The sequence below is a fragment of the Euprymna scolopes genome, chromosome 32, assembly GCF_053919585.1.
Source record: "Euprymna scolopes isolate OS-2025 chromosome 32, ASM5391958v1, whole genome shotgun sequence".
In the NCBI taxonomy this organism is placed as follows: Eukaryota; Metazoa; Mollusca; class Cephalopoda; order Sepiida; family Sepiolidae; genus Euprymna; species Euprymna scolopes.
Window position 1 is genome coordinate 91,252,156 of NC_136513.1, and position 12,465 is coordinate 91,264,620.

General features: G+C 37.8%; 4 protein-coding genes across 4 annotated transcripts in view; 1 reads left to right on the top strand and 3 right to left on the bottom strand.

The window, feature by feature from the left end:
- Nucleotides 1–526: 526 nt before the first annotated feature.
- On the bottom strand, nucleotides 527–6,344 carry LOC145256489 (prolyl-tRNA synthetase associated domain-containing protein 1-like). The gene is made up of 2 exons (XM_080115436.1): nucleotides 6,238–6,344; nucleotides 527–1,981 (listed from the first exon to the last, which is right to left on the bottom strand). The coding sequence occupies exons 1-2, from the start codon at nucleotides 6,325–6,327 to the stop codon at nucleotides 1,772–1,774; spliced, it is 300 nt and encodes a 99-aa protein (XP_079971562.1). The 5' UTR covers nucleotides 6,328–6,344; the 3' UTR covers nucleotides 527–1,771.
- LOC145256488 (DNA helicase MCM8-like) overlaps nucleotides 5,915–12,465 on the top strand; it is a 129,888-nt gene continuing 123,337 nt past the window's right edge. Inside the window, exon 1 of the mRNA XM_080115434.1 lies at nucleotides 5,915–6,572. The gene's annotated coding sequence lies outside the window, so the exon portion shown is untranslated. The remainder of the gene's footprint in view (nucleotides 6,573–12,465) is intronic.
- On the bottom strand, nucleotides 8,813–9,943 carry LOC145256181 (uncharacterized). Its single transcript, XM_080114769.1, has one exon. The coding sequence runs from the start codon at nucleotides 9,941–9,943 to the stop codon at nucleotides 8,813–8,815; it is 1,131 nt and encodes a 376-aa protein (XP_079970895.1).
- On the bottom strand, nucleotides 10,747–11,655 carry LOC145256182 (uncharacterized). Its single transcript, XM_080114770.1, has one exon. The coding sequence runs from the start codon at nucleotides 11,653–11,655 to the stop codon at nucleotides 10,747–10,749; it is 909 nt and encodes a 302-aa protein (XP_079970896.1).

The window sequence follows — 12,465 nt, forward strand, 5'->3', positions numbered from 1 at the left end:
GTGCTTATCTCCACATTGTTTTCAGTCGTCCTCCTGAAGGACTGAAAACAATGCCAAGATAAGCAGTGTCGACTCAGGAGAGGTGTGGTTGGTAATTGTGCAACCCTTGCATCTCAATTACATGTGCACCTACCCTTACAGAGAGTATCCATTGTGTTGCAATATTTTGGTGTTATAATGGGGTATGATCCCACACAGTCGGACGATTCTATTTATAAACGATGCTGCTAAGAACTGACGAATCAAATTAATTCACGTTCTGCTACCAACCAATCAGAAACCAGAATTGTTTCATAAATATTAAACCTTGTCTGGAGCAATTTCACATGTTCTTTTCCGTCTCGACACGGTAAGAATATTTTGTTCTGTGGAACTGTCTACTACAAACAAGTCACCTCCCAGGACTTGTGTGTAATAGCGAACCATCTGAAACTGTTCTGAAACTAAAAAATGGCTTACACTTCTAGACATTGTTTCTTGAGACTGAAAGGCGGCATCGACAAGCAAAATATGATGAAGAATCAAATACAGTGAAATAAAATTTATTCGATAAAAAATAACAAAGTCATGTAAAAAAGATAGAAGATATGCGTGATGATATGGAGTCTGCAACTTTATAAACTGGAATATTTGAGATAATGTCAGCATCTTCTCTGGTAGCATGTTCCATGGAGATAAAACACTGACGGAGAATGGTGCCTTTCTTTTATTAGGTTGAGAAAAAGTTCTTGTATGATTTTACATTTTGATTTCATATTATGTATTTTCAAATGTTTTTGTCATAATCCCTTTATCTTTTTTCACTCTATTTAACCGTTTGAATTACAATCGTTTTAAAACAATTACGTCTTTTTATTTTAATTGAACATAAGATGGAGAAAAAAAAAAAGCAAATTTCCACAATTTGCTTATTTCAATTCAAGCTTGGCTAAAAAGTTGCTGAAACAGCTTGCGATATCAACAAAGTTTCTGGTCCAGAAACCACTACTGAACAAACAGCACAATGGTGGTTTAAGAAATTTTGTGGCGGTGATGAGAGTCTTGAAGATAATGAGTGTAATGATCGGTACTCGGATGTTAACAACGGTCAATTAAGAGCCTTAGTCGAAGCCAATTCATGCACACCTGTTCGAGAACTTGCTTTTGAATTATATGTAACGTACACGACAATTTCCAATCACTTGAGAGAGACTGGAAAAACAAAAAACTTGATAAATGGGTGCCACACGAGTTGAAAGACACTGAAAAGAAATGCAGTTATGAAGTGTTATCTTCCTTTATTTTATGCAACAAAATAACCTGTTTCTCGACCAGATCGTGACTTGTGATGAAAAGTGGGTTTATTACAAGAACTGGCGACACTCGGCTTAGTGGTTAGACACCAATGAAGCTCCACGACACTTCCCGGAGCCAGAGTTACACCAAAAGAACGTCATGGTTGGCCAATCTCATCCATTACAGGTTTTCGAATGTAGGTTAGACCATTACGGTAGTGAAGTACTGTCAACAAATGGATGAAATGCATCAGAAACTTTGACAACAACAACCAGCATTAGTCAACAGAAAAAGGCTAAACTGACTCTGCAGAAGTTGAACGAATTGGGCTACGAAACTCTGGCTCATCCGCCATACTCTCCAGACCTCTCACTTACCAACTACCACTTTTTCAAGCATCTCAATAATTTTCTGCGTGAGAAATGCTTCAAAAACCTAAGTGATATCAAAAACGCCTTCAGCAACTCCATCGCCACCAGAACGCAAGATTTTGATGTTACCAGCATAAAGACATTTGTTTTGCATTAGTAAAAGTTGATTCTGATAGTGCTTTAACACATTTCGCCAAATCGTTTAGCTTGACGTCGCAGTCATGAGGAGCACAGAACAAGTACAATGCTTTCTTTTTATCTTTTAAAAAAAGATTCTTCGCAAAAATTCCATCAACATGAGAAACGTGAGGTAGAGCTTGTTCAACGGTAAAAACCTGTGAAATAAAAACAGGAGATTTTTGTACTTAAAAACAAAGCAAGACGAACAGAATATTTAAATTTTCCATCATAATCAGAAATGTCATTAACTATTTCCAAACTTTTAATTACACTTTTCAATCTAGTCAGAAATGCTGTTAATTACTCCCAAAATTTAAATTAAATTTTGTCTAGTAATCCCATTAATAATAAGAAATTTTCAATCATAACAAGTTAAGCATGCATGGTCCTCCGTTAGTGCACAGTGAATGAGGCATAAAAAAATGACTAAGTTCAGCATTTGCCCCCTCCCTCTATTTAGTCCCTAAAGTCCCGAGGGGACATCAAATCCTGGTGAAAATGAACAAACAGTGCAGTTTTAGGCCTTAACATATGTAAATTTGAGTTCTGCAAAAAAAGAAATGACTAAGTCCATCATTTGCCCATCCCCCTCTCCCCATTTAGCCCCCAAAGTCCCCAAGGCCATAACATTTAAATTTGAGTTCAGCACCATGCAAAACTGCTAATAAATAGACATACACGCAGAAAATTTTGGACAAATATGGTAAAATAGTCCCAAAAATGGAGTGTTTTTATTAGCCCTAAAAGAGCCCCTGGGGCTCACCCAAGAGTTATCATGAAGTATAGACAAACAAAATTATATAGAAATTAGTTACAACTTTTCAGAAAGTTTTATAAAAATCGAAGATCTCAATTTTTTTTTTTTTAATATGCACAAAAGTGTCAATTTTAGCCATTTTAACGTGAAAGGCACCCCTAGGGGGGCAAGCGGAGTTTTCCTGGAAAATTCGTTCTGTTAATTTTTTACTCATATCATGTTGAATGTTTGTGCAAGATTTCAAAAAATTCCAAGGTGTAGTTATTGAGAAAAGTGCGGACAGACGAATGGACAAGAGTGAATCTACAGGTTCACCCTCCTTTTGGCGGCGGACCAAAAACATTTAATTGGAAATTTTTTGCATAACTTCCAAATTACATAAGAAAAAGGAATATATATACTTAATTTTTGGACATCACAAGTACTGTTGTTTTTGCTTAAAATGACATATTTAAGAAATTGATCTGTCAACTCTAACAAGCACCTTTTTTCATTTTTAACTTTTGTTCACTCACAAGTGTAAAAGAACACTGTGATATGGGCCAGATTTTATGGGAAAGGGCAACAACCTGAGTGATGGGTTGAGCTGCAGCATATTTGGACATTGGTAAGTCAGAAAGTGAGTGATTATTTTACGTTAAATTTATATGTAAAACTAATAGCCATTTTAAAATCAATGCATCCCCCTACCTGCATGTTTCCAGGGCGTTCACTGTTCGAACATAATCGTTTAAAAAAGTAGAATCTAATTTTAGGATGGGGGACAGAGTGCGTATCTAAAACAATACCTCTTTTTTACGCAAGTTGAAAGATATTTTTAACAAAAACCAATAAAATAAAAAAAAAGGCGTTACAAATAAATATAAACAAATGTTACCAAAGTCAAGATAAATTACTTTTCTACCTGTCTGAATAAGTTTGTTTTAACTTATTTTAAAGTGCTTATTTACTTCAAAACAGAAACAGTGTTAACTCTTTTTAGAGATGGTGGACCTTTGATAATCGCTGAAAAATACTGATAGATCATTACATTTTCCCACAATTGGTGACATTTATTGGATGTGTTCCTTTTTTTTTTTTTTTTCAAAGGAATCCTCACTTATCAAAGTAAAGAGGCGACTCGAGGATAAGAGTTAAAGAGTGTACAGTGGTCAAAGGAACAATATCATAGTAATCGTTAGAAGTGTAAATTTGATAAATTGGATTACTTAAGGGGAACGGCTCATCAAGAACTTGTTTACATTGGACTTGAAGACGACCAGTTTGTAGTCAGCTGGAAAGCAGGCAAACGGAAGAGAGTTCCACAGGTGTGCAGTTCTAAGAAAGAAACTTTGTTCATTGAATCCACGTTTAGGGCTAGACACAGATAAAGAGCGGGGGAAACTATTGATAGTGTTTTCAGCTAGACGAGTGTGAATGTTTGGCGAAAGAGGACCATAGATTGGAGCTCAGACGAGCATTTGCCATGAAAATAACAATAAAACAGAGACAGGCTCGCAATGTCTCTTCTGTGAGAAAGAGGTTGCAGGGAAGAAAAAAACTAGGTTAAGAAGTCTATTTTCAATTCTGTCAAGGCAAGATAAGGTCTTTTTAGCAGCTCCTGCCCAGATGTGGCAACAATGCTCCATCCTTGGGCGTACCTGGCTCTTATATAGGTAGAGAATTGCATCAGCAGTGAGATAGCTACTGGATTGATAGAAGGATCCCACCATTTTTCCAGCGATTTCAATTGATCCCAGTATTTTGTTTATTTTTTTTGTTATTTTGGAGCGATTATTGCGGGTCTAAATGGCTATAAGAAAACTGCCATTTTTTTTTTTTTTTTGCTCTTACTTTACAGATTTGATACTATTTTTGTTTTGAAGTAAATAAACGCTCTAAAATAAGTTAAAACACGCACACACAAAAACTATTTAGGTAGGTAGAAGAGTAACTTATCTTACCTTTGAAAATATTTATTTGTAGTATATTTGATTTTTCACCTTTTTTCTGCTTTGTTGGCTGTTGTTAAAAATGCAGTTTGAAAATCTCTTATTTAGGAGTAAGCGAAATTAAAAATAAAAATACAGAAAAATCTTTCTGATGTACATACATAACCGTCACGGAATGAAGATGTCATATTCTCTAAATTACGTAAATTGATATAAAGTAGTTTTATTTTTTACTAAGAAAATCAAATTTTATGAGTAAGCAAAAAGGGACTATTTCTTTTTCACAGAAAAGACGTTGCGAGCCTGTCTTTGCTTTATCGATATTTTCATGACACATGCTTGCCAAACTTTCACAACATAACACTCGACTAGTTATAACCACTGTATACGATTTTCCCTACTCTATCTGTGCCTAAATCTAAACGCAGATTCTATGAATAAAGCTTCTTTCCCAGAACTGCTCGTCTCTGGAACACTGTTCCGCTGGCTTGCTTCCTGGTTGAATACTACATAGTAGCCTTCAAATCCAATGTAAACAAGTTCTTGTTGAGCCGTCCCCATAATTAATAAAATTCTATCCAATTAACACCATTAACGATTACTAAACTATCGCCTTACATTCATTACCCCTTATCCTCGAGTGGCCTTCGAGCCTTGATAAATGGTGACTCTTAAGTAAAAATAAAAATAATAAGACTACTCGATTCATTTACATGATTTTTTGGAATATGACGTTTTCGTTCCGTGACTTTTCTGTAATTTTTTTGTGGTACTTGTACAGTTTAATCAAGACATTAAAAAAATGAAAATATCGATAAAAGGTTATATTGTACGTATTCGTTTTGGACTGAAGTTCTCCGAAAAAAAATAAATCACTTAATTTGATCGAGTAGTTTTGTTTTGTTTTTTACAGAACACGTTTTTACAGCACGTTGAATTTTTTACCACGCACAGGGAGATAACTCAATTTAAAGCGCCGACACCCCCTTCCCATCTTTAATACTAGCTTTTCTTCCTAAAAATTGAGCCTTTTGCTCGGTATCATAACAAATTGTTTTTTCGCTGTAAAAAAAAATAAAAATAAAAAAATAACGACTTGATGAAATTAAGTGAAATTATTTTTTGTTTTACAGCGAAAAAACAATTTGTTATGATACCGAGCAAAAGGTTCGATTTTTAGGAAGAAAAGCTAGTAACAAAGATGGGGAGGGAGTGTCGACGCTTTAAACTGAGTTATCTCCCCGTGGTGTTTCTAAACTCCAAACAAAAATTTTATAAATCCAAGATGGCTGCCTTCAACGCGCTCTCGTAAAAACGTGTTTTTCCGCTGTAAAAAAAAAAAAAAAAAAAAAAAAAAAAAAAAAAACTCGATCAAATTAAGTGAAATTTTTTTTTTCGGAGATCTTCAGTTCAAAACGGATACGTACAATATAACTTTTTTTTTTCGATATTTTCATTTTTTAATGTATTGATTAAATTGTACAAGTGCCAAATTCTAGATAAGAACCGAAATATTTTCTACACGTCTTAAGAAGTCTGCATACGATGAAATTAGTTGTTTAGAGACGTAAACATTAACATTGTTGTTTAGAGACGTGAACATTAACAGATGTTGTTGACTAAATGGGGTACGTTTTGACTTGAAAATAGGAATTGAATTACAAAGAAGTGGAATATTAAGAACTTCAAAAATATCGTTTCCTTATTTTTTTAATTTTTTTACCTCCGGGTGTTCTATGTTATCATATTCAATGTTTAACTCCGCCAATTTCTGTAAGAGTTGTTGCTGCCCAACACGTGGCAACGACGCCATTTCAACTAGATTATCTCCCTTTATTAATAAATAAACCTAATTTGTTTACAATGCATTATCTCCCTTTGATTTATGAACTCTTCATTTTTTTGCTAATGAACGGCGCGATTTCTAAATGTAAACATGAACTCGCCCAACTTTTTCTCATTTTATTTTGCTATTGTTCGTTAAAAGAAGAAAAAGAAAGAAAATAATACGAAACTTCTTTTATTTATTGTGTGACAGGAAACGTAATAGTAACTGTTGTAAGTTACGCATTTTTCTTTTCTTTTTTTTTTTTAATTATATTATTATTGTTTTTAATTTTCTTATTTTGATGAGTAGGCGCCTCCAAAATTCACCACAGAATTAACAATGTAACACGATGTAACTTTATTATGAGTTAATATTATCAGTATAGCTTTTGTGCCATTTAAAAGAAGAAGAGAAAAATAAACTAGTAATAATTGGTTTAAAAAAAATTTTCATCGTACGAAAATAATGAAATTGCGAGACGAAAATCTTGTTTACATAATTGACGCTTTGGTTAAAAATAACGTTCCCATGTAGTAAGCATTCCGAACGTGAAAGCGGATCCATGTTTGATAAATCTAGCAAAAATCAACTAAAGGTCAGATTTTCGTGAAATTTTCGATACTTATCTAGAATGAAATTACATATGAAATGCAGTTTCCGTAAAATATATAAGAGGAATTTTTTTTAGTGCGTGCCCCCCCCCCATATTTATTTTGTCGAAATTTGAACAAAATATATTTAAATCTATCGAAATTTCTATTTATTATGAAACATAAGAGTTCAAATAAGTAAAAAAAATTTTTGGTAAATATCCAGATACGCTACTACAGAACACCGACCACTCTAATTTGTTTTTTTATAGGTAATTGAGGTCGCTGACAACGAATCTGATAGTCAAACTTGGGGCAAATTTACCGTTTGCATGGTATTTACCCCTGAACCCACGAACTACTTTCCACCATTTTGCAGCTTCCGTTTATGCAATGCTACGCGCATGCACGCTGTAGCATAAACGACGGCTTCACCAAGCAAACTACGTTGGGAGGAGGGGATTTTTTTTTTTTTCCAGGATATAGAATTTTCTAATTTTCAAAAATACATTATAGCACTTTTTGGGTGGAAAATTTAAAATTAGCTGAAAAAGAAATAAAACAAGAAAAGGAAAGCACTCCAAGTTGGAGTAGGGGGGGGTAATTTATTTGTGTTTTTTTTTTTTTTTACCTGGAACATAGAATTTTCAAATTTTCAAAAAGTAACGCACCGACATTTACCAAATAGAACACCATTTAACATTTTCCGAAGATTTTACTGTGTACATTGGGGGCGCGAGCGGGGGGGGGGCGGATGTGATGTTGGGGCGCGCGCGCCCCAACATCACATCCGCCCCCCCCCCCGCTCGCGCCCCCAATGTACACAGTAAAATCTTCGGAAAATGTTAAATGGTGTTCTATTTGGTAAATGTCGGTGCGTTACTGACGGAAAAACGTTTAACTAAACTGCAAAAGCACCTATTAAGCCACAAGTTCTATAATTGAATCCCCCTCCCGCAAAAAAAGAATGAAAAACAAAGATGTTTGGTGCTTATGTTTTTGTAAACCACATTAAAAACTACGTGAGACAAAAAACAAAAAAAAAAGTCCCAATTTTTTGTACTTTTCTTTAACTGTAAGTCATTAAAAAAATGTCAGTCCGTAATTTTTTGATTGGTACGCCATGTGAGAAGGCAGTTTGCTAGATGAAGCAAGCCATCGTTCATGCTGCAGCGCACGCGCGTAGCATAAACGGAAGCTGCAAATGGTGGAAAGTTATTCGTGGGTTCTGGGGTTAATACCATGCAAACGGTAAATTTGCCCCAAGTTTGACTATCAGATTCGTTGTCAGCGACCTCAATTACCTATAAAAAAACAAATTAGAGTGGTCGGTGTTCTGTAGTAGCGTATCTGGATATTTACCAAATTTTTTTTTTTTTTAATTTAAATACACGTATTGAACAAATTAATGTGAAAAAATTAATTTCCAGAAAAAAAATCAATGACCGCTCAGATCGAGAAGGGAGCATTCATTGCACTTACCTTAGGTTGCGAAAGAATTGCCCCCTTCCGCGACGTAACTGTATCTTCGCCAGACGAAAGTGGAAAAGATTTTCTTTCAATCGCCGACAACCGAATTAACTTGTAATGAAAGAAAAAGAAAAAAGACAAGGGAATTTTCCCTCTTATATAATGTCGGCGATTGGAAGGATCAGATGATTAACTATCACATGATCCGGAGCTCTAAAAAAAACTTTAAAAGGGTGAATAACAACAACAATTGTTCTTGGTCTGTATTCTCAAGCAATCATTAATCCTTTTCTTCACACGATTCCCAAGAAAGAGAAAAAAAAAAAAAAATGCGTGAAAAAGCAATTACTTAATATAGTTAACGTATTAGTATTTTTTGTTTCATTTTTTTTTTTTTTTTGAGTCCCTAACTATTCTAGGAGGAGGCTAGGCCTACCTCGTCGTCGTCTCTTAGGTGCACAATCCGTACAATACCACTTCTGCCTTTCCGGAGGTGGAGAAACAATTCCCACACACCTGAAGTGACACCAGTCATCACAGCTGTCACAACAGATCATATCCTGATCACCTTGTGGGGAACTGCATACACGACAAAGCCAAATCACTTCTTCTTCCTGGGAAGGAGTCGATTGAAGGGAAACTGCACCATTGACCGATGCAGGTATGGAGTGAACCTGACTCTTGCTGTTTAAAGAGAGCTCAAGTGGAAAGAGATTCTTCAATGAGTGAATATGTGCTGCATTGCTCCCCTGCCTTACCTTTGCAGACCTTACTACACCATCCTCACCATATAACATTTCCAGTATAATACCGAGAACCCAAAAAGGTCTTGGTTTAAGAGGACTTTTAACTAAAACGACATCTCCGACCTTAAGCTTGTTTCGGAAAGGCACCCTCGAATGACCCAGGGGCTTCTCTCTGAGACTTAAGAGGTATTCATCATACCATAGTCCCCTGAACTTCTCCAGACACTGGTTTCGTGCCTGCATGGTCCTGAGAAGCTTCTCCCGACTTGGAGGGAGTTGGGAGTAAAAATCTTTATCATTTAAACTCAAAAGTAGTCCGGGACTCTTATTGGGCCTCAGAAACATGTTTGGAGTTACTGCCTCCAGCTGAGTCTCCACGGATTCTCGATAAGTTAGAGGGCAGTTGTTAATTGCCCTTTGTATATCCGATACTATGGTTAGTAATGAGAAATAATCTATCTCATCTCTACCAACCACCTTATGCAGACAATTTTTAATTGTCTGAATACTTCTCTCCCAGACACCTCCTACCCAACGCGAAAATAGAGGGATAGGACAGAATTTAATCAGACAAGAGCCAAACTTCTGTTGATAATCGTGGCTCAACATCAACCTCTTAAATAACCGCCCACCTCCTATGAAGGTCTTAGCATTGTCACAGTAAATGGCTGTTGGAACGCCATGGAGGTTTCTAAAACGTACCAAAGCCTGCAAAAAGGCCAACACGCTCATGTCTGGTACCACCTCAACATGTACAGCCCTGATACTGAGACAGGTGAAGATGAGTAGATACATCTTCACCACCTTAGCCCCTTCCTTAACCCAAAGGTGGCCCGTAAAATCTACTTCTGTGTGTTTAAAGGGAACCTCCAGTTCAACGCGTGAAGCTGGCCACATTGGGGGGGCAATACCTGTCTGGCATTGTACTTGCGGCACAGTGCACATGAAGCCAGGGCTGTTTTCACTACTTATCTCCCCTTGGGCACCCAGTAATCACACCGTCTTAACTCTGCCAGAGTGGATGCAACCCCCAAGTGTTGACACCTTGTATGCACATCCATTATTATAAGCCGAGTTACTGGATGATATTTTGCTAACAGAACAAGGTGTTTAACTTCCGGGTCGAAGTGGAGAGACCTTGTAATTCTGCCACCTGACTTGATAACACTCTCACCATCAATGAACAGGTCGAGGTCACGCATCAAACCCAGAACTGTCCTACCTGAGGAATCCAGCAGGAATGCTAGTTCCTCAGCATATGTCTGGCGCTGCATCGTTTTCATCAGCAGAACGGCTGCAAGCCTTTCCGCGTGAACTTCTAACCAACACAGCCGATGAATGAATCTGAGGACCAAGGAAGTCACTCTCAATAGCTTGGTGAAGGAAGAAAATCTTTCAAGGGGAAGAACTGTAGGTGGTTCCTCTCCCTGTAGGATCGCAGCATTCCAAGAAGAACGGGCCACCACTTGGCTGTGCTGGCTGAGGCATGGCAACTGCTGTGCAGCCCATGGACTGATCCTGCTACTTAACCAATCCAGACCAGAACACCAGAATTGGAGGCAAGCCTTGAACCTTTTCAAAGTTAACCCCCTAGTGATCTAATCGGCAGGATTCTCAGTCGTTGGGACATAACAAAATGAGGGCGGGAAACCTAGTGTGGCTTCCAACTCGGCACTCATCTGTTGGATGTCCTTCAGTCTATTCCGGGCAAAGAGGTTTCTGCTTACAATTGTTCCGGAAATCAGCCAAGAGAGGACCACCTGCGAATCTGTGGCTACATGAATCTCAGAAGGAGAGAACTCTCCAAAATTCCTCAACAAAGTAGGCAGGCACTGAAGAGCCAAAAACACGGCCATAAGTTCTAAGGTGGGTAGAGTTTTCTTTTTTAAGGGAGCCACCCTAGCTTTTGCAAACACCAGACCAGATTGGCAATTTTGCACTACATATGCTGCGAAGCCATATGCCTCTGGAGATGCATCGCAGAAAAGAAAAAGTTTGCCAGCTTCATTCTCACTGAGTGCTCTTCTGGGGAAGGAGACGGTCTCCAGCTCAGAGAGATCAAGGGAAAGCTTCTTCCATAAGGACAAGTATTCTGGTGGGACCGTTACATCCCATCCCAATCCCTTCTTCCAAAGTTCACTCAACAAAATACGGCCACGTAACGAAACCGGTAGGCACAATGATAATGGGTCATAGACTCTAGCTGTCTCGCTGAGGATCCGTCTCTTTGTAAAGGCACTAGAGTCGAGCTTAACAGCTGCTACACAAAAAGTGTCTGAGAGAGGACAGTATCTATATCCGAGCACCTTCTCCCATTTGTTGCCATGGTCACTCAGGGAACCATGCTCCCGAATTTTGTTTTGAATCGCCATGTGGTTAGAATTACAGGACTGCAGTTCGAATCCTCCCTGACGCAATCGTTCCCAGGTGAGTGTATATAACCGGCACAGTTCATCGGGATCATCGTGCGACATAACCAAATTATCCACGTAAAACCGATTCTCCATCATGGATCTACAATTATCCATGGGAAACTGAGCTGCATGGTATTTAAGGACATAATTTAATATAAATGGACTAGAGGCATACTCAAAAATAATTGTGTTATATCTGAAGCAGCATAGACGACCTCCTTCTTTTAGGAAAAAACAGAACTTATTCCTGTCCGATTCAAACTTCAGACAGATCATTAAGAAGGCCTTCTTGATATCTGCTAACACGACGTGCTTATTAACATGAATGGTAAGTAACAAATCTAGTAGGTCACTAGTAAGATTTATTCCCTGGTAGGTAGCCTCGTTAAGGGAAGGAGAGTCACCAACTTTGAGGCTGCAGTTGAACACTGGCCGAATCTTAGTGGTGGAGGTAGGGTCCGATTTCAGGATAGGCCTGTGCGGAATCCAGAACACTCTCCGAACCGTTGAGGAGGCACGAAAATCTCTATAATTCCATCCCGTTCCTGCTGATGGAAAACCTTCAAATATTCATGATAAAGTTGCCTCTTCTCCAATCTCTGCACGACACGTTCCAATATTCGCAGAGCCACTGCATGGTTGGAAGGAACATAAGAGATCTTATCGTCCTCCCATGGCAACTGAACGTAATATTTGTTATCCTTAAATGAAATAGACTGTCGAAAGAGAGCAATCTTCTGTTCATCATAATTAGACAGTTCCTGTTCTTCAATACCCAGTGACTCTACACTGAACATCTCCAAACCCCTTTGTACATCACTTTCAGGGAAGAAATCCTTTAGAGGGTCTTCATAGGTGCCCTGAGACTCCAGCACAAAACATAGGTGAGATGGGTTGACCTCA

Coding starts and splice junctions, on each gene's coding strand:
- LOC145256181 (XM_080114769.1), bottom strand. CDS start 9,943: ATGTATCTACTCATCTTCACCTGTCTCAGTATCAGGGCTGTACATGTT.
- LOC145256182 (XM_080114770.1), bottom strand. CDS start 11,655: ATGGAGAATCGGTTTTACGTGGATAATTTGGTTATGTCGCACGATGAT.
- LOC145256489 (XM_080115436.1), bottom strand. CDS start 6,327: ATGGCGTCGTTGCCACGTGTTGGGCAGCAACAACTCTTACAGAAATTG. Junction 1,982..6,237: donor ATAACATAGAACACCCGGAG/GTAAAAAAATTA, acceptor TTTATTTCACAG/GTTTTTACCGTTGAACAAGC.